Raw genomic sequence first — 21,493 nt, forward strand, 5'->3', positions numbered from 1 at the left:
CTGCTAAAGTTGTTCCTTTTTATGAACATAATAGGTTTATGAAAATGTATATATTGATATATATATCATGTATATAAAACATTAAATTTAATAAAAGACAAAAATAAAAGGGATCAATAAATACAAGCCATTAACAAACAAATGTTAATTAATGGTATTTCAATACATATAAAAAAAAACTCAAGTAACTCTTTTTATGACTAAAGCAATATATACTGATATAAATATGTTTGACCTAAAAGTAAAATGTGAAAAATGATAAAAAAAAAATGATTTATGTCAATAGATATTAATGATTGACAGATAGAGGGATAATGGTATACTCCTGTATACTACTGTAACAAATATAATAAAGTATTTATACATGTGGCAAAAAGCTATTCTATACTAGGTAACATATAAATAACCAAAATTTAAAACACATATTTTAAGTAATATATGTGACCCAAAATCATCTTGTTTTTTGAAATTTTAACATGACGTTGTTGCTGGAGTTACATGTTATTGCAAGATGCTGTTGTTGGAATAATATTTAAAGTATAAAGTTCAAATACATGTATGGTTGAATAGTGCAAGGGTTGTAATACATTTTTAACAGGGAAAATCTTAAAAAATATTCAACAATAAACAAGGACAAATAAAACTGAATTGAGCGTTGCAGGCACATGTCCAGTTTGTTTAAATTTTTGAAATTTTTATGCTATTTCTATATGCATATCAAAGATATGTTAAAGTTGTTCCTTTTTATGAACATAATAGGTTTATGAAAATGTATATATTGATATATATACTTAAAAGATCAAATTTAATAAAAGACAAAAATAAAAGGGATCTTAAGTCAATAAATACAAGCCATTAACAGACAAAGTTTATTAATGGTATTTCAATACATATATAAAAAAAACAAAGTTAAGCAACTCTTTTGTGACTAAAGCAACATATTTTGATATAAATATGTTTAACTTAAAAGTAAAATGTAAAAAAAATGATAAAAATAAAAATGATTTATGTCAATAGATATTAATGATTGACAGATAGAGGGATAATGGTATACTCCTGTATACTACTGTAACACATATTATAAAGTTTTTATACATGTGGCAAAAAGCTATTCTATACTAGGTTAGGTCAAATAAAAATATACGTGTGGTTCCAGTAACCCAATGGACTTGAGTTAAAACCCCTTGACCCTAGAACTTTTTTCATTTCTGAAATATAAATTTTCAAATGATCAAATTTTGAGGATTGTAAATTAAAATAATTAAATTCAGATTTCTGTCATGTGAATTTTCATCACAAGTATGTGTTATGGCTAAAATGCAACAATTCATAACAGTATGCAACAAAATAAACTAAAAACGTATCATGACTGTTTATTTTACAACCAAACACATGAAAAAATGGTGGAATTCCGGTTTTGATGGGTATAATACCGGAAACAATTTAGGTAAACACACGATTTTTTTCTGGATTTTGTCATTCAAAAAAAAAAAATAAAAAAAAAAAAATTTGCTGACCTATTGACACTATTTTTTAAAAGTATGTAACTGATGTTACTGGAACCAAATATAACACATACATCAAGTAATATGTGTGATGCAAAATCATCTTGTTTTCTGAAATTTTAACACAACCTTGTTGCTGGAGTTATATGTGATTGTAAGATGTTGTTGTTCCAACAGGTAATCTTCCACATCTTCCATTTCAGAGAGCAGACTTAATTTGAGATTTTCTGTAAGAAAGGTCACCAAGACCGATGAAAACATGTTAAGTTTAATAACTTGAGATGTAGATTCATCTTTGACATTCATCGTGCAGGAGTATGCGTTGTTGAGGTTACTTTTTAATTGTTTCATGTTGCAGGAGTTGCAGCGAACTAAATTTCCTGTTGGTAGGTCTTTGATTGATTTGTGACAGTTGCCACATTGTGCTGATTTGTGCAAGATTATCTGGGTAATTGCTCCTGTAATGGTAGTAGATGTTGATTCTTCCTGGTAGTCAGCTATATCTAATAAATCTTCATGATCATTTATATCTGTTGATGATGTAGTTGTTAATGTATAGGTGTGGAAAAATCTAGTAGACACAGTAGTGAAATGATAAGTTTTCCCAACAACTACTTTGTCAATGTGGTGTTTCCACAAGGTCAACTCCATTTGTTGTGTGTTGTCAGCAATTGTGGATGTGCACTTATTAATAAGGGTTCCTCTTACATCAACTATTTCACTGTTAGATTTAGACATCACAGTAGCTACTAAATTTACCTGAAATAAATAAATATAAATAAGAAACTTGGCTGAACAGTAAATATAAAAGTAAAATTTGATTAGTGAGTAAGCAAGGTAAAATGGCGTTTTTATTCATTATAGACTTCAACTTAAAAAGATAGGAGGGGAAACAAGAAGGTGTCCAAAGTACACTGATGTTCCACTTGCATTATCAGTTTCCATGTTCAATGGACCATGAAATTGGCATTAAAATTAGAAACAATATTTCATATGCACATGTGAAATAAATTTCAAGTTGATTGGACTTCAGCGTTATCAAAAACTATCTTGACCAATTCATTTTAAAACTGAAGTGGGATGCACAGATCAGAAAACATAATGCCCCTTTCTATCATAGGTGGGACATAAAAATAATGTTATCCTCCAATTTTGTTTTTAAAACTTTATTTAGATATATATGAGCCACAGAAAAATAGGGTAGGAGGGAGAAAAAAATAATTATTTGAAAAAATTTAGGCCCAAAAAAATACGTGTTTGTTTACAGGTACCCGACTGACCGTATTTTGAGTGCTTTACGGTCATAAAAGTTTTGAGCATGATTTTTGCACTCAAGACTAAAAAATCAACCAATCAAATTGCTGGATATCATGTTTCGATCATGATTTTAGTGCTCAGAGCACTGAGCAAAGTTTTATGTTTTCAAGGCCTGAAACCATTATATTCGGGGTAAATTGAAAAATAAAATGAATTTATGTCATAAGTGAAGATAGTGTTGCCTGATACATTCAAATGTTCATACATGTAACTGCGAATTGGAATGAGACAGCTGTTTAATGAAAATATTAAAAAGAAGACATGGTACATGTATGATTGCCAATGAGACAACTATCCACAAAAGACCAAAATGACACACATAAACAACTATAGGTCACGGTACGGCCTTTTACAATTAGTAAAGCCCATACATATGGCATAGTCAGCTATAAAAGGCCCCAATAAGACAATGTAAAACAATTAAAACGAGAAAATTAACATTTTGCTGCCATTTTTTCCAACCAAAAACCAAGGGCAATAATTATCATTAAAATTACAGGTAAACTCGGCTTATGATCAACCTTGACCACGACAAGACGAAACTGCACCCAAAATCATGTCATAAAAAATAAAATAAAATGGAAATACTAATCTATCTAGTTGTCGTTTGTTCAAGTAATTTATATGTAAAACTGAGAATGGAAATAGGGAATGTGCCAAAGAGACAACAACACAACAATAGAGCAGACTACAGCAGAAATTAAGTTTATCATGAAATTTGTTCTCAAGTTACAGGTCAACAAGTTTGATACCAAGAGACAAAAGAGATGGAAATTTGTATATCACAAGACGTCCTGTTAGAATTTTGATGAGCGTATAAAAAGTTTGATGATAATAAAATGTTAATCCTGCAAATTCTTGTATGTGGCCTTCTCAAGCCAAGAACCTGTAATTCAGTGGTTTATTTATTTTAAAGTGTTAAATATTGTTTTTGTTCATTTTATTACATAAATTAGAGAGTTGAGAGTTCTTCTGTGAATTAGATTTATATTTACATTTGACATGTTCAGTGTGTGGCGTTTTAGAGCTGACTATGCAGTATGGATTTTGGTCATTGTTGAAGCTCGTATAGTTTGATGTAATATGTTGTTAATTTCTGTGTTGTTTGGTTTACAGAGGAAAGTTGTCTCATTGGGAATCATCTTATCATTTCATATCAATTTTTTTTTATATATACTGTAAATACAGAAATTATTGCGTGATTTATTATTGCGATTTTGTCATTTAAGACTTAAATGCCATTTTAATTTTCACGATTTTGAGATAAATTCTGTTAAATTCATCTTAAATATTTCAAAATGCGAGTTTAAATTATTGCGTTTACAACCCAGTCGCAATTTTCGCAATAATAAAAACCTCGCATTAATTTCTGAATTTACAGTATATAAAAATTTATGTATTACTGAAAAATTGTTACACCAGGGTTTTTGATATCACAAACTGGTCAAAACATTTACTAAATTTTATCATCGGTATAAGCAAATAATTCGTAAATATAACTCAACATGCAGACATCTTATACGTTCAGGTATTTCACATCCAATTTTTTATGGAAATATTTTTTATAAAGCACATAAATGCTAGTATTCTCCTCAGAAACTAACAAAACCTTTAAATAGACATATAAGAAGGGGATATATTTACTATACTGTTGTCAGGTCATTAAAGATTGCATATTTTGGCTTTAATATTGATTCACTGATAGGGTCTTTGCATCGGAACTAAACATATTCATTTCTAAAAAAAACAGTTGTTGGCATGACACGGGTTATGTTCTTCTCATATATTTTATGATAGTATGATACTAAACCCCTAATGGGAGGGATTGTGCCTGATATTCATATGATGAAGACATAATCTTTCAATCAGTTTAATTGAGGTCTGGAGCTGGCATGTCAGTTAACTGCTAGTAGTCTGTTGTTGTTTATGTATTATTGTCATTTTATTTATTTTCTTTTGTTACATCTTTCGACATGGGACTCGGACTTCTCTTGAACTGAATTTTAATGTGCATATTGTTATTCTTTACTTTTCTACATTGGCTAGAGGTATAGGGGGAGGGTTGAGATCTCATAAACATGTTTAACCCCGCTGCAATTTTGCGCCTGTCCCAAGTCAGGAGCCTCTGGCCTTTGTTAGTCTTGTTTAATTTTAAATTTTAGTTTCTTGTGTATAATTCAGAGTTTGGAATGACGTCCATTATCACTGTACTATTATGCATATTTTTAGGGGCAGCTGAAGGACACCTACAGGTGCGGGAATTCTCGCTACATTGAAGACCCATTGGTTGCCTTCGACTGTTATCTGTTCTATGGTTTGGTGGTTGTCGCTTTGACATATTCACCATTTCCTTTCTCAATTTTATTATGTACATCTAGGTGGATCGAAGAGGGGAGGGGGGCTTTGGGAGAAAATCGGAGCATCATATTGAGTTTTTTTCACCTGTGAGAGTTGCGCATGTTAGTCCAACTGTGTGCACTTGAGTTTCTATACTAACGTTAGTGCCGGTCCCATTTAATATCGTGAATAGCAGTGGCGGTATACTTACTGTAGTAAGAGGGGGCCCCGCTCCAGTCACGGTTCATTGATTCCCTATATAAGCAACCAAATATTAACTCAAAAAGCCTCCTTTCTCGTAAATTTGCCCCTGAATAGTCATGCATTTCTAGTTTAATTGCCTTATATTTTTCTGGAAGGTTTTGAATTTTTCCAGTGTACTAATTTACTTGTTTCTTTCGGATGTTCTTTGCGACTAAATTTGTTTCAAAAAGGCCCCCTCCCTTAAATTACTTCTGAATAATCATTCATTGCTACTTTAATTACCTTAGATTTTTCTGGAAGGTTCTGAATTTTTTCCAGTGTACTTTGTTCACTCGTTTCTTTCGGTTGTTGTTTACAGGAGAAATCTAGAGATCGCAACACATTCAATGATGACGTTCTTTTAATCAACACATCATTTGGAGAAGCGTCCCTCTTACTTGGTACTTGAGATATTCGTTGTAACTTCACTGGAGATTTCTGGGTGCCTGCTGATCTGAATTGACTATGTTTGCTCACGTCAAAGCAGACAAAGTGCTGAAAAAGTTTTCTATCTGAGTTTATAGTTCCGTCAAAATATTTGTTGTTCTGTTGAGAAGTTTTGATGGGTGAAACTTCCACCAGATAACCACTGATTTCATCGTCGTTCAACGCTTCAGCCTTACGTTTAGCCATGATTGTTCAGTAAATGGCGGGAATGTAGATGTCAAAGGTCAATCTATCGGAACTCTTCGTTGTTTTTCTTTAGTTCGCAACTGATAATCCGAATAGTGCAGTATCGATCACATTTTATTCATTATGCATATATACAGAATTATAAATGTAATATATATTTAATATAATGATAATATAAGAAAGCAAACATTTGTTTTTAATAAGTATTGGAAAAAAGGATTAAATGTTTTTAGATATTTGTTTGCTTTTAAAAGAATGATCAAGAATCAGCATATTTTAAATTAAACATGTTAAATGAATGCTTTCTATTTTTCATAAATTCATGAAAATTAAAATGTAAATTGTAAAAATCATTGAGGAGATTCAAAATTTAAAATGAAAAAAATCTAGGAAGATGCTTTATGAGTGCTAATGAGACAATTTTTCATCCAAGTAACAATTTGTAAAAGTAAACCATTTTATAGTGCAACTATTTGTGTTTATTTCCTAAACATAGTAACATAGCTATTGTTTGTATAATGTCAATTTTATCATGGAACACAGTTTTCACAAATAATGGTGCATTAAGGGATGAATAAAAGTTAAACATTTTGTTTCCATCTAAAAATCTATCAATGCATTAATTAAAGTTGGAAGCATAAAAACAATATTAGGTCAATGTCATAAAGATACAAACTTATTTTGGTTTTCAGCGCAAAAGTGGCAAAGGGTAGGATTGGATCCAGACATTTAAAAAAGGGGGGGGGGGGGTTGCAACTATATGTCCCCATTCAAATGCAGATAAATTGTATTTCAACATTTAAGTTATGAATAAAAAAGAAAATAAGAAAAATTATTGTCACATTTACATTAAAAGTATTGTTTTCTAGTACACATAATGTATTATTGTACATAAATGTTTAGTAAAATATATAAGAAATAAATATTTGGAATTCATTGCTTAACTTTGTCTCGGGTAAGGCCTAAAATAAAATATTGTTTGTTTCCCCAATCTTGATCGACCCTGCAAAATTGGTGCTAATCATAAAATGTTATTGTTAAAACTAAGTCAAATATTATTTTATTCATTTTGGATTTTCAGGCTTGCTGGATCATCTGATAATGTTCAAGGTTTTTGGAAAAATAAAATTATTTCCCTACCTTGGTGCCCACACCTGGCTTGGCAGGGTTGGGATTGGGGAACCAAACAATATTTTAATTTAGGCCTAAATATGATTAAAAAATTGTAATAGACATAATACAGAGGATCCAACGGGGATTTTAATATTGTACTTAAAAAAAATTATGGTACAATCATGGTTTATCAAACAGCAACTCAAAATTATATTTTTTATAGGAATAGAAATGTAACATGGAGCTTGAGGTCTTCATACTCCTTTATTTTACAATTATAGAAAAACTAACAATACTTGAGGTAACTATCAGGAGTGTTCAAATGCCAAGTGCACAACACTTTCTACTGATATTTTTATAGATTAATTAACCATTTAGGTGGTAGAGTTGTTTGTTTATTTTTGCTACTCTAATCTAGTGCACTTATATAAAAAAGTCTTGATAAAAAGCGTCAACCAATATGGGTAATATTGGATGTTAAGAGTCTTTAAGCCTATTATTTTGAAGAAATCATTTCTATTCCTACATATGAAAAATCTAATTTTTTGAGAGTGGAAGCCCTTTTATAATTTAAACCACTCTATGCACTTTTAAGGTTGCATATTTAGCAACCTTAAATGTGCAGTATTTTATCAGTGGGTTTAAATTTCATTTTGTTTCAAATAAAGCTGGTATCAGTACATACAATAATCATAATACTTCATCATTGTGTTTCAATAGCTACATATATAACTTTATGATCTGACCAATACGAATCAAGAACATCTGTTTCAAAATTTACTCTAGTATCAAAATTTAGGAAAATTAAGTCCAACAATGTGCCATAAGATGTTGTAGGTTTAGACACAATTTGTGAACAGCAAAATGTATCTCTCATGAACTTTAAAAAAGAAGTGTTTCCAGTGTTCAAATCAAAATTAAAGTCTCCCATTATGATAATTTTTGGGTCTCTTAAATACACATCTGGAAGAAGATCTGCAAGGAAAGCATCTTTGAGCTGTGTCAATTTGCAGTGTGGTGCTTTGTAAACAAAAACAACTTGAAATAGACCTTTACTGGACGATATTATGTCTGCTATTACAAACTCTAAATGTGGAGTTGAGTAAGTGAGTGTATTGTGAAGAATACAATCAGTTCGATAATATAATACCAATCCATGAGGAGGTCTTGTATTGAAATTATTTTGCTTTTGGTCTAAGCGAACTGGTGGTTCAAAACCAGGAATATAAAAATCTTCATTGTCATCTGTTGAAATAAGTTTAGATTCAGCAATACCAATAACATCAGCATCTAAGATGTTAGGGTCTGATTTTAGGTCATTAAAATGAGCATGAAATGATCTTGAGTTGTTGAATACTACTTTAAAATAGTTACTTGACAAGTTATATAATGGCTTAAAGCACAATTGTAGAGTTGCATCTGTCATCAACCTGTGTAATTCTTGTCGAACACATTCTGCAACGGCTATTGCTTCTTGATTAAGATTTAATATCTGTAATCCAGTTAAAGATGTTACTCTGCTTAGTGCAACATAGTGAATATGTGGTATTTTCCCTTTACGTTTTGATTTCAGACTAACAACAACTTCTTATAATGTGTCTCCTTGGGATTTATGAATTGTTTTTCCAGCTGCTGGACGAAGAGGAAACTGAATTCTTTCGAAGGTCTTATATTTATAAGTAAATGATCTTTTAATGTCAAACATTGGTGTCCATGTTTTTTCAACATCTTTTCCATACAAGTGTGAATATTTTCTTCTATTGATAGCACTAATTCTGGCATCCTCAAACTTAACCCATATTATACTTGGTCTTAAAGATGTAGTTTTGCACTCAATCAATTTAAGTTCACAGGTTGAACCATTTGTGAGACCATCAGTGACTTCAATATTAGCTGTAAGGTCATATTTCATCCCAATTGCTAATACTACTTCTTTTGCAAGATTGGCTGTATCAGATTGTTTTTCTGGTAAAGAGCTAAGTAATTTTGTCTTTACAGATGGTGGTAAATCCCCACAAACTGTGTCAACTGCTTTAACTTTAACTTTCTGTGAGCATAATTTAGATATGTATTGTAAATTAAAATTATCCACTAAAGCATTTTCAACAAACAAATGAGTAGCATTAGTTCTGTATGTTGGATCAGTGATTGAAACAGTTCTGGTACTTAATATTGCAAAATCATTTTCAGTCAGCTGATTTTGTCTCAACCTATTTAGTAATTGAGCAAATTCTAAATCATCTTTTTGTCTCATTATTTCAGTAAGTTCATGAAAAGAAAATAATAGTTTCCAGTAATTAGGAGCTAATGCTGTTAAACCTTTGCTTAGATCATTGAAAATCCAGCTGTCAAATACAGGTTGGAGTTGGAAAAAGTCACCAATAGCTATGATACTCACACCACCAAATGAACAGTTGCTTCCCTTAATTTTTTTCAGCCTTCTCTCCAGTAAAGAGAACATTTTGTTACCAACCATTGAAATTTCATCTATCAAAATCAGAGACAAATTTCTATATTTCATTCTGAGTGTATTGAGAACATCACATGACAGTGACTGGTCAAGTCCTTTATTTGGTTGTATCTGGAAAGCATTGTGAATGGTCAGGCCATTTATATTGTAAGCTGCCTTTCCAGTAGGAGCACAAAGAAGAATTCTTATATCGTCAGGGTCCTCACCTTCAATAGAACATAAGTGTCTGTGTAAAGCTTGAAATATTGTTCTGACAACAACAGATTTTCCACATCCTGCTCCACCTGTCAAAAATGTATAAAATGGTTCATTTTTTGTTTTAATCCATGTGATAACATGTTGAAAAAATTCCCACTGTTTCTTATTTAAGGATCTTATCAATGCAAAATAATCACTCTCACTTATTCTGTTGGCATGATTTGTCAATTCTACTGTTCTTGCTTCAATTCCAACTTCACGAGACATATCATACAGTCTATGTTCTGTTGGTCTATCTGGATTGAAATGAACATATTGTTCAGATTCTTTTGGGCCTATTTCTGCATCTTCCATTTCTACTTGCTGAGTGGCAGGTGCTATTTGATCATTATCATTACAATCATTTTCTGCCTCTTCAATAGCTTTCTCAAGATCAATTACTTTTCCTTCATATTGCTTAGCTTTTTTTTCTAACAGTCTAGCAACAGTCAAGTACATTTTTTCAAATGTTTCATGTCCACATTGCAAATCTGAAAGTTCATTTCTCCATGGATAAAATAACATTAAGCGTTCTCTGTAGAAATTTTCAGAATCAGTCTTGTAATTATACTTAACATATCTTATCACCTTGGGTATTTTTCTTTGGTATATTCTAATACCATTTTTCAGGGTTATGTCGATCTTGTTTTCTTCTACAACATCTGCATTTGCCTCTTCATTTTCACTTTCAGATTCATTTTCCTGTATTTCTGTTTCATGCTCTAAAGACTCTGAAGTTTTAGGATATTGCAATTCAAGCTGAGATACATAGTCTGCTAGACACCAGTTTTCCAGTTGCTTTGGTCTTCGTGAGTATCTTTTAATATCATTGTCTGATTCTATTTCAGTAGAGTCTGCGCCTAGTTTTTCTAGAGCTGATGATTGCTTAAGGAGGAAGGTTCTTTTGTGTTGTGGAGATGTATTAATGAATACAACTTGCCTTGTAGCTTTTGTTAAAGGCATATGTAGTGTTAAGTATGTTGCTTCTTGTGCACTTGTTTCAACTGAATTTGAAAAGTAATTCCCAATGTGCCTTACTTGATGCTTCAAGTCTAAATTACCCTGTCGTGCTTCTTTTGCTGCTTGGTCTAGTAATGCACTCATACCTTTTTGTGATTTGCTTATGTATGAAACAATATACACTGCACATGCAAATGCATCTAAAACAAACTGTAAATCATGATTAGCTTGCCAAGCTACCAACACTGTTTTCATGTAACCATGAACACGGACTTCAGATGGTTTTCGTTTGAGAAAAACTTTTGGACCACTCAAGTTGCTTCTTATGGCCTTTATGTAATTTTCTTCATTTATTTCTAACACATCATTTAAAAACATGTCATATGTCATCTGGTCTATATCTTCAGAATTGTGAAGTGTATTAATTTCGTTTTGTATTTCTTTATATATAGCTTTGAACTTTTCTATGTCATCATCTTCTTTCAAAGGCTCTAAGATTACTGTTGCTTTCATAGGTGGAAGGGGGAAACCAAAACGACAAATTGGGTGACCTTTTTTTCTGCATGTTTTTGAATGCTTATGAACCTGCAAATTGACTAAACTAGTGTCATTTTCTAAAAGTGAACAGGAGACATATTTATCAATAAATGCTACAACATCTTCATTTGAATCGCTTTCATATACTGGTGCATTTTCAATCCAGATCAAAATATGAATATGCGGTGAATCTCTCTGTTGAAATTCAACTCTATAAAAACAATCTGTCAGTTTTCCAATAGGATCATGATCACTTTTCAACACCAAGTTAATAAACTGTTGGACACGATAATCAAAATATCTAGAGCATGTCACAGGGTCTTTCTGAACAAGTTTAGATTTCTGATGCCAATCCATTTCTTCCAATTCATTGTCAGTATATTCTTTGCCATCATTTAATTTGCCAAGAATTCTTAACAAATCTTTCCAATTAGTGTCTGCAGATGAAAGAGAGCCAAACCATGTTGGAAGACCCAATTGTCTGATCATCGCAAACAAATCTTTCTTCCTCTTTTCAAGGTAGACTGGAGAGTTTCTTAAACTTCTAAAGATATAATAACCTTCATCCAATCTTACAAGATCATTTACAGTGTAAGGATTCAGTACATCTTTTGCTGTCCATTTTTTCCCTTCTGATTGACACCTTCTTAAAGCAAGATTCACCTTATCACTTATGTTTTTTAACTGAATTTTCTTTAACTTGAAAAATATGTTTGGTACAGACTGTGCCACTCTCCTGTCCATAGACATTAGTTCCCATTTGACAATGTCAGTATAGTGAACAGAAACAGACCTCTCTATGTTATCTGGCCTTTTTTTTACCACAAAATATAGTTGGAAAAGATAAGCACTCTGCATCAGGATCACTGTAGAGACTAATTGGTCGTTGACCTTCACCAGGAGCAAAAGTAAAACCTGTGTCACATAGTGGATTGTCGTCTGGAATATGATCTAACAGTGTATCTGTGTTTCCAACATGTATTTCTTTTTCATCTACTTCACTAAAATGATCGGAATCATCTTCTGAGTCATTTTGATCTTGGTCATCGTCTTGTTCTGTACTATTTTTTTCATTTTGTGTTTCTTTTTCATTTGTTTCTGCTATTTCTGTAATCCAATCCTCATTTATTTCTATTCCTGAAGACTTGTACAAGTCTCTTGTTCTCATCAAATAATGTAATGCACAAATGACAGCAAATGGTCTTACATTTTCACTAAAATCACACTTTTTGAATTCCAGCTTTTTCTTCAGTTTAACTGATATTGTACCCGATTTCTCTAATGTATGTGGAAGTGAATTAATTGTAGGTTGAACTTCAACAGGTACATTTACAACATTACCTTTAACTGATAACTGTCCACCTCTAGGCAACTGTCGAATCTGCATAAAAGGAATTCTTAGTGACAACAGTCTCTCTTCTAAAGGATACAAATTTAATTCTTTTGGTCTTTGAGGAAATCCCATTTTGTTGGCTATTGAATATCGAGGAATTTTTTGTTTTTTAATTGCATTGAGACAAGTATGGCATATCCATTCTATGTGTTGTACAGATTTAAGGTTAGTAAAGCAATGAGACATATTAGCAGGAGTATTCATTTTGACAGTTTTAGAATTAACTACAGAATCACAAAACCAAGTTTGTTGACATGAAGTACATATATATGTAGGACCTTCATTAATTTTTGTTTTAAAGTTTCTTATGCAGGCATCAAGGGTTATACCTTGAACTCTTTTCTTTTTTAAGTCTTTCTCATGATCTGTGAAATCAATGTTTTTTCTTTTAGCGCTTTTGACGGTCTTATCATAATATCTGTCTATATCTAGGTTTTTCTGTCTACAACTCTGTTTCTTCAAACGCTCATTTTCTAAATTTTCTGGATGTGACCTATACTCTTGTTTTCTGTGGAAGTCTCGTTTGGACTCATGTTTTCTGTAGTTTTCATCTTGTCTGGCATTTTTTTTCTTTTCTGTTTCGTTTCTTTTGAAATCTTCATTTTTCCTAGCCTTTCTTTTAGCAGCAAGTTCTCTTATATTGAAATCCTTATTTTTTCTAGCCTGTCTTTTAGAAGCAAGTTCTCTTTCTCTTTCCATCTGTCTTATATCAGAATTTTCTCTTTGAGATTTCTTACTTTCTGCTTCAGCCCTTTTATAATTTTTATCCTTTCTAGCCTCTCTTTTAGAAGCAAGTTCTCTTATATTGAAATCCTTATTTTTTCTAGCCCGTCTTTTAGAAGCAAGTTCTCTTTCTCTTTCCATCTGTCTTATATCAGAATTTTCTCTTTGAGATTTCTTACTTTCTGCTTCAGCCCTTCTATAATTTTTATCCTTTCTAGCCTCTCTTTTAGAAGCAAGTTCTCTTATATTGAAATCCTTATTTTTTCTAGCCCGTCTTTTAGAAGCAAGTTCTCTTTGTCTTTCCATCTGTCTTAGATCAGAATTTTCTCGTTGAGATTTCTTACTTTCTGCTTCAGCCATTCTATAATTTTCATCCTTTCTAGCCTCTCTTTTAGAAGCAAGTTCTTTTTCTCTTTTCATCTGTCTTATAGCAGAATTTTTTCGTTGACATTTTTTACTTTCTGCTTCAGCCCTTCTATAATCTTCATTTTTTTCTAGCCTCTCTTTTATGTGAAAGTTCTCTTTGTCTCTCCATATTTCTTTTATAAGAATCATCTCTTTGAGACTTCTTTCTATCTGCTTCATTTCTCTTATAATTTTTATCTTTTCTTGAAAATCTTTAAGCATTTAATTCTTTTTCTTTGAATCTTTTATTTTTCCTTTTAGTTTGCATGTAGTTTTTCATATATACAAATTTGGGTACTTTTATATACTGGTAGGATTTTTGTTTTTGTTTTGTGTTCCTTAGATTCTGATCATCGAAATAGTTCTTAATCTGCTTGGTTACATCTTTGGTAGTATCGTTACTACTGATACATACAGGTAAAATTTCATATTGAGAGTCTAAATCAATTTGTAAACTTGTGTAAAAAGCATACAAGTAACTGAGGAGGTCGTGTAAGTCAGCAAATCCAATCAAAATACTTTTGCCAGAGGAATCTAATGTATTATTCAGTGTACATTCTGAATGAGAATGAGTGTAAAAAAAATAGTATGTATGATCATAATAATAAACTGCTGAACATATTGCTCCAATCATGATAAGAAATTTGTTTGACTGTTTTATACAATTATGAATTGCTTCTTGTAATGTTAGAAATCCAGTCAACTCTAGGTACTGTAAAGCTATACCAAACAGAATAGTTTGTTTGTTAATTATAAAACTCCCCTCTGGAATTTCTATTTTGACAGGAATTTCATCAAAATTTAAAAGCATATTTTTAAATAATCCCTGTGTTGATAATTCTTGAACATGCTTCCTGTAAATGTCATCACCTTTGTTTAAAATGTAATCCAGGTTCAGTGTGTTTGGATCAAAATTTAAAGTAGAAAGTGATAAGAAAACTAAGCAATTACAAGTGCATTGGTTTCCCCTACTTTCATCAGCAAATTGTGTGGCATACTGGTCAAAACTTCCAAATTTAACAAAAGTTGCATTGAAAGAATTGTAAAATTTTGATACTACTTCTAAATTATTTTTAGATTGTTCATTTTGGTCTTGCAAAAAATCAGTTTGGATAATACTACGAGAATCGTTTTTTGCATAACTATTGTTTGATTCATTTGACAGAATATCTGTTTGTATTTGACAAGTTTCATTTGCACAGTTATAGTTACTGTTTTGATTCAATTCATTTGCACAGTTATAGTTACTGTTTTGATTCAATTCTTTTGCACAGTCATTGTTACTGTTTGGATTAAATTCAAATAGTTCAAGTTTATTCAATTCAGATATTTCAAGTAAGTTCAGTTCAATTATTTCAATATTTTTCAATTCAGATTTTTCAAGTAGTTTCAAGTTACTGTTGTTTGCATTAGAGTGGAGGTCAGTATCCCCCAAGTTATCTAAGTTACTGTTCTTGAGAGTGTCAGTATCACCCATGTCAAGGTCAAATTTTGTACTGTTAATGGGGCCAGTATCCCCAGTCAAGTCTGTCTGTCTCTGTTTGTTTGGGTTTTTCACACCACGTTTAGCGTCAGCTGTCCTCCAATTTTTTCTTCTTGGCATCTTTTTAAATCTATAAATACATATTCAAATAATGTACAATAATGAGAACAAGAGGCTGTCACAACGACAGACAGTAAACACAGGTGACCTTACTGACCGACCGTGGGAAAATCCATTCATGATTAAATTTGATGTGGAATGATTGACAGTATAGTGTGTTAGTTCTGAGGGTCTTGATAGAGATCCATTAACAATTGATTTACCAGAATAAAAATTTAATCGATTTACAAACATGCATAAACGAAACAAGATTTAGTCGTCTTTAACTATTTTTCGTTTTATTTTTATCAGTAAAACTAAATCTTGTTTTGATTATACATGTATGAAATAAAATCATTTCCCGGATTCCCATTTAAATAATTTATTTTAAAGTCATTGATTAAAAAATCTTACTGACTACATGAGCTTTAGAATGTCTATTACAACGAAAAAAGTAAAGACAGCTGATTGTAAAACTTTGATTTTTCGTAATATTTAATCTTTCAAGAACCATAACTCCTGAACGGTAACAGTCAAAATCGTCAATAATGAACTTGACCTCCATTTTGTTGTCTGTAATAACATATAACAATTTGAAAAGCTTTGGTTTAACGATTCATGAGTAAATGTACTGACATCATTTGGTTGCTGCTCGCCAGCCTGTTGCTGTACATCCCCAAATCAATAACTGACATTTTTGTCACAAATATCCGGTTAAAAATGTTATAAATGCATAATGTGATAAAACAAAGGCTAGATGAACAATTGACTAATGGAGGAACTTTCACAATCACATACATGTAAGAAATGGTGAACAGACTGATACATTGCTTATTTAAATTTCATTATAGAAGTATCAATATTTTCATTAATTGCCATTTGTGACCATTTGAATGCCAAGCCTTCATGGTCCGTCTCGTCTGAGAATGACCAAAAGCTGTCATGAAGATTCCCATGTAGCTTGTCATGAACCCATTAGTGGCATTGCAGATTTGCAGCAACAACAAAATGATTTGTACAGGTTACATGTATGTAAAAATTTGATTTTTAGGGCAAACGTTGATAATTGAAAAGGTTTTAAATGACTTTATCTAGCAAGATGATGCTATGCGAGATGAATCTTTAGATTCTTAATTTAAACCAGAAACGCAGATGGATCAGTTTAATTGTAAACTCTGAAGTGAATTCAGAATTACGATACGTTATTTCTTTGAGTAAACAGTAAATATTTTTATCGTTTTACTTTTTAACTTTAGAATAATTCTATATTTTTGTTACAACAGTACTCAAATTATTTGCATGAAGTATGCGTCTAATTAACAAATGATTTAAGCCACAACCCTCATAACCATCCCTTTGTAGTATCGAGGCTTGTGGTATAATTTCAGAGATTTATACACTCAAACAACAAGTTATTGACAGGAAACTATAACAAGTTATTGTCTAGAAACTAAAGAAATGCTTGTTGTTTGGCCCTTTTAATTCTTGGATGAATGAGACAATAACTTTTGTGATATGGAACTTTGTGGTACAATGTTACAGACATCTATACACACAATTATTGTCTAGAAACTACAAAAAAGCTTTGTTTTGGCCCCTTTTGAGCCCTTTATTCTTAAAACTTTTGACTCCATAGACCAAAAAATGAATCCAAACCTTACACATGTGGTATTATACATTGTAATACAATTGCAGAACAATTGAAATACTTGCACACAAGTTATTATCCTGAAAGTAGAAAATGGTTGTTTTGGGCCCCTTTTGGGTCATTAATTCCTAAATGTGTGCAACCATCCCCAAAATGAATTCCAACCTTTCTTTGTGGTATTGAACATTCTTGTGAAATTTCAAGGAGATCCATTTACGTTAACTAAAGTTATTGCTTGGAATCAAAATGTTTCTTCAGATGTTAGGACCCAGAAGACAGCAACATTATACCATTAAATGATTCCCAAAAAATGTTTGCAGACGTATAAAAAGCCTATTAAGGTTTATGTAATTAGATGCGTTTGAAAATAATTGCTAAAAATAATGCTGTCGGGTAAAATAAATTTGAACGATGCCGCAAGACAATTTAACAATGGTGCATCATTTGAGGACGCCGAAAGATATTGGTGAGGCACCATCATTAAACATGTCATGGTACCTGAACAAATACATAATTAGATCTGATATGATTGGGGTAGACATACTACCTTCATATATATCATAAATATAATATGTTTTTTTATGTAGGAGAGTTGTGACTTGTTCAGACATATTTATAGCTATATCTATATATGTATCTAAAATACTGATACGATTCATGTATTAGAATAATATATTGTACCAAAGTATAATTATAGTTACTAAACATGTTGACTTTGTCATATAAGGAAAAAGTACAAAAATATAGGTTATGACCTTTTTATTTTATCATGATCAATTTCATGTTGTGTTTTTTGCGTGTACAAAAATGTACTTAGTTTCAAGAAATGGGTATTGTTGTTGCATTTGTGTATATAAATATAGCAGTATTGCAGAAAATATCAATATAATTCATTATAATAGACTATCTATGATTCTGTAATAAGGAGTACCCAAATTGCATCCATGCTTTAATTCACATCATCAAAAGTCTAATAACCAAGCTTTTGTTTAATTTCTTCAAATATTTGGAACAATTGTATATTATTCCATGCTTACTCTTCATATTTTATGAAATGGGTACTCATAATATATTGTATTTGCTAATTCTAAAGAGATGACGTTTTGATGACGTCGCATGTTATCAAATGGGTATTCATAATATATTGTATTTGCTAATGTTAAAGAGATGACGTTTTTATGTCGCATGTTATCAAATGGGTATTCATAATATATTGTATTTGCTAATGTTAAAGAGATGACGTTTTTATGACGTCGCATGGTGACGTTTTCGTACATTTTGCTTGCTTTTTTAGTCTGTTGATAAATACTGTGAACGTTATGTGTATATCTAACTATGTTTACTATGTTGAAAGATATGGTTTGGTTTTTTTTGCCTTCAGCAAAGAACAATCTTTTTTTTTAGCGACAAACCGAAAACAATTTTCTCTCAATTATAGCATTACATATAGTTGCAGCTGAGAATAAAACAAACATTTTTTTTTTCTTAGAGTCCAAAACAAATTATTCTTTTTCACCAAAACCTGGAAACAAACATTTTTTCCCCCAAAAAATATACCCCTCCCCAAAAAAAATCAAATGGTTGCTGCCTAAAAAAATATTCAATTTTATTCAAATTGTAGAAATACAAATAAAGTATATCAGTACACAAGTTCCAACAAACAAAACACAAATGGTTAAAATATTTTTAATGAATTAAATATTCCCATTGAAAACTAGTTTTAGCTTCAGCTTCATCCTCCTCTTTTACAAAAAAATGTTTTCTTGAAAACATCATTGCCGACTATATACGTGCATATAAACAACATTATTATTGAGAGTAAACTTGCAAGTATTTGCAAATGATTAGACACAAGTATTTGTATGATACTATATTTTCAACACAGTAAAATATATATTAACAGCATAATAAAGTCAAAGCTATTTCCATCAGGTTAATATTATTTGCTGTCGTGTATCTGTGATAATCTATTTATAACCTTTTATCGTCAATTTATTTCAGATTTTATTTTTACATTCTAAATTTAGAACGCTAGCGAATCAGATTTTTTCAACTATATTGATCCTATTCATCTATATATTATATCTGAAGATACAAAGCACTGTGTGTGTGTCCACATTATTATAGTATTAAACTTGAGCAGACTACTCCATTAATATACCTTCGGAAGTTTCCAGAAAGAAGTAAGTACTTTTCTGTTTTCATTGAAGAGTTTCTTTCTGATATATCCTATTACCACAAAAAAAAACTTAAAACAACAAAGTCCAACAAATATGATGACTGAAACTCATGACACTGAAAACATGGTCTTCATTCTAAAACAATATGGTTTTATTTTTTGTATAATAATTTCTTAAATATCAATTCAATACTTTATATAAGATTACACCTAGGAAATGAGAGCAAGGGAGACAATTAAATTCAACAAATATTTTGCTTAACTTCTTATAAAGTATAAAATGCAGAATTATATTTTTTAATAAGAAAAAACATCTTTTAATAGTTAATAATTATTTTGAACCATATAGATTAATTTTAAGGTCTTGTGTTGTTGATTAATTTAGCTCTTAACATTTGTATTGAAGTTTTAAACAATAATATGCAGCACACATTACCTGCGAATGGTTAAAAATTGACTATAAAGGGCAATAACTCCTAAAGGGGTCAACAGACCATTTTGGTCCTGTTTTCTTATTTGTAGATCTTACTTTGCTGAACATTTTTGCAGTTTACAGTTTATAAATATCTATAATAATATTCAAGATAATAACCAAAAACAACAACATTTCCTTAAAATTACAAATTCAGGGGTAGCAACCTATCAATAGGTTGTCCGATTCATCTCAAAATTTTAGGGGAGATCGATCTTGACCTATTGAACAATTTTACCTCTATAAGATTTGCTCTTAATGCTTTGGTTTTTTAGTTTAAAGCCAAAAACTGCATTTTACCCCTCTATTCTATTTTTAGCCATGGCGGCCATCTTTGTTAGTTGTGTGGGTCACAGGACACAATTTTTAAACAAGATACCCTAATAATGATTTTGGCAATGTTTGGTTAAATTTGGCCTAGCAGTTTCAGAGGAGAAGATTTTTGTAAAAGGTAACAAAGATTTACGTAAAATGGTTAAAAATTGACTATAAAGGGCAATAACTCCTAAAGGAATCAACAGACCATTTTGGTCCTGTTGTCTTATTTGTAGATCTTACTTTGCTGAACATTTTTGCAGTTTACAGTTTATCTCTATCTATAATAATATTCAAGATAATAACCAAAAACAACAACATTTCCTCAAAATTACTAATTCAAGGGCAGCAACCTATCAACGGATTGTCCGATTCATCTCAAAATTTCAGGGATAATAGATCTTGACCTGATAAACAATTTTACCTCATGTCAGATTTGCTTTAAATGCTTTGGTTTTTGAGTTATAAGCCAAAAACTGCATTTTACCCCAATGTTCTATTTTTAGCCATGGCAGCCATCTTGTTTGGTTGGGTGGGTCACCGGACACAATTTTTAAACTAGATACCCTAATAATGATTTTGGCAATGTTTGGTTAAATTTGGCCCAGTAGTTTCAGAGGAGAAGATTTTTGTAAAAGGTAACAAAGATTTACGTAAAATGGTTAAAAAATTGACTATAAAGGGCAATAACTCCTAAAGGAATCAACAGACCATTTTGGTCCTGTTGTCTTATTTGTAGATCTTACTTTGCTGAACATTTTTGCAGTTTACAGTTTATCTCTATCTATAATAATATTCAAGATAATAACCAAAAACAACAACATTTCCTCAAAATTACTAATTCAAGGGCAGCAACCTATCAACGGATTGTCCGATTCATCTCAAAATTTCAGGGCTAATAGATCTTTACCTGATAAACATTTTTACCCCATGTCAGATTTGCTTTAAATGCTTTGGTTTTTGAGTTATAAGCCAAAAACTGCATTTTACCCCAATGTTCTATTTTTAGCCATGGCAGCCATCTTGTTTGGTTGGGTGGGTCACCGGACACAATTTTTAAACTAGATACCCTAATAATGATTTTGGCAATGTTTGGTTAAATTTGGCCCAGCAGTTTCAGAGGAGAAGATTTTTGTAAAAGGTAACAAAGATTTACGTAAAATGGTTAAAAAAATGACTATAAAGGGCAATAACTCCTAAAGGAATCAACAGACCATTTTGGTCCTGTTGTCTTATTTGTAGATCTTACTTTGCTGAACATTTTTGCAGTTTACAGTTTATCTCTATCTATAATTATATTCAAGATAATAACCAAAAACAACAACATTTCCTCAAAATTACTAATTCAAGGGCAGCAACCTATCAACGGATTGTCCGATTCATCTCAAAATTTCAGGGCTAATAGATCTTGACCTGATAAACAA

General features: G+C 31.3%; 3 protein-coding genes across 3 annotated transcripts; all 3 read right to left on the bottom strand.

Moving 5' to 3' along the window:
* Window positions 1–1,604: 1,604 nt before the first annotated feature.
* LOC134697614 (uncharacterized) lies at window positions 1,605–6,035 on the bottom strand. Its single transcript, XM_063559898.1, has 2 exons — window positions 5,646–6,035; window positions 1,605–2,264 (listed from the first exon to the last, which is right to left on the bottom strand). Exons 1-2 carry the CDS (start codon window positions 6,033–6,035, stop codon window positions 1,605–1,607), a joined length of 1,050 nt encoding a protein of 349 aa, XP_063415968.1.
* A 2,701-nt stretch (window positions 6,036–8,736) lies between these two features.
* Window positions 8,737–12,102, bottom strand: LOC134697615 (uncharacterized). The gene has a single exon (XM_063559899.1). The coding sequence runs from the start codon at window positions 12,100–12,102 to the stop codon at window positions 8,737–8,739; it is 3,366 nt and encodes a 1,121-aa protein (XP_063415969.1).
* A 52-nt stretch (window positions 12,103–12,154) lies between these two features.
* LOC134697617 (calponin homology domain-containing protein DDB_G0272472-like) lies at window positions 12,155–14,053 on the bottom strand. Its single transcript, XM_063559900.1, has 2 exons — window positions 13,075–14,053; window positions 12,155–12,825 (listed from the first exon to the last, which is right to left on the bottom strand). Exons 1-2 carry the CDS (start codon window positions 14,051–14,053, stop codon window positions 12,155–12,157), a joined length of 1,650 nt encoding a protein of 549 aa, XP_063415970.1.
* Window positions 14,054–21,493: the final 7,440 nt, after the last annotated feature.

The sequence above is a fragment of the Mytilus trossulus genome, chromosome 14, assembly GCF_036588685.1.
Source record: "Mytilus trossulus isolate FHL-02 chromosome 14, PNRI_Mtr1.1.1.hap1, whole genome shotgun sequence".
Classification (NCBI taxonomy): Eukaryota; Metazoa; Mollusca; class Bivalvia; order Mytilida; family Mytilidae; genus Mytilus; species Mytilus trossulus.

Excerpts from the sequence above, each read along its gene's own strand:
- LOC134697615 (XM_063559899.1), bottom strand. The coding sequence starts at position 12,102 with ATGTCTATGGACAGGAGAGTGGCACAGTCTGTACCAAACATATTTTTC.
- LOC134697617 (XM_063559900.1), bottom strand. The coding sequence starts at position 14,053 with ATGAAGCAGATAGAAAGAAGTCTCAAAGAGATGATTCTTATAAAAGAA. Across the intron at positions 12,826-13,074 it reads AAAAAAGAAAAGAGTTCAAG|CCAACAAAATGGGATTTCCT; the intron begins GTATAACCCTTG and ends GATATTCAATAG.
- LOC134697614 (XM_063559898.1), bottom strand. The coding sequence starts at position 6,035 with ATGGCTAAACGTAAGGCTGAAGCGTTGAACGACGATGAAATCAGTGGT. Across the intron at positions 2,265-5,645 it reads ACCTTCCAGAAAAATCTAAG|GTAAATTTAGTAGCTACTGT; the intron begins GTAATTAAAGTA and ends TATTTATTTCAG.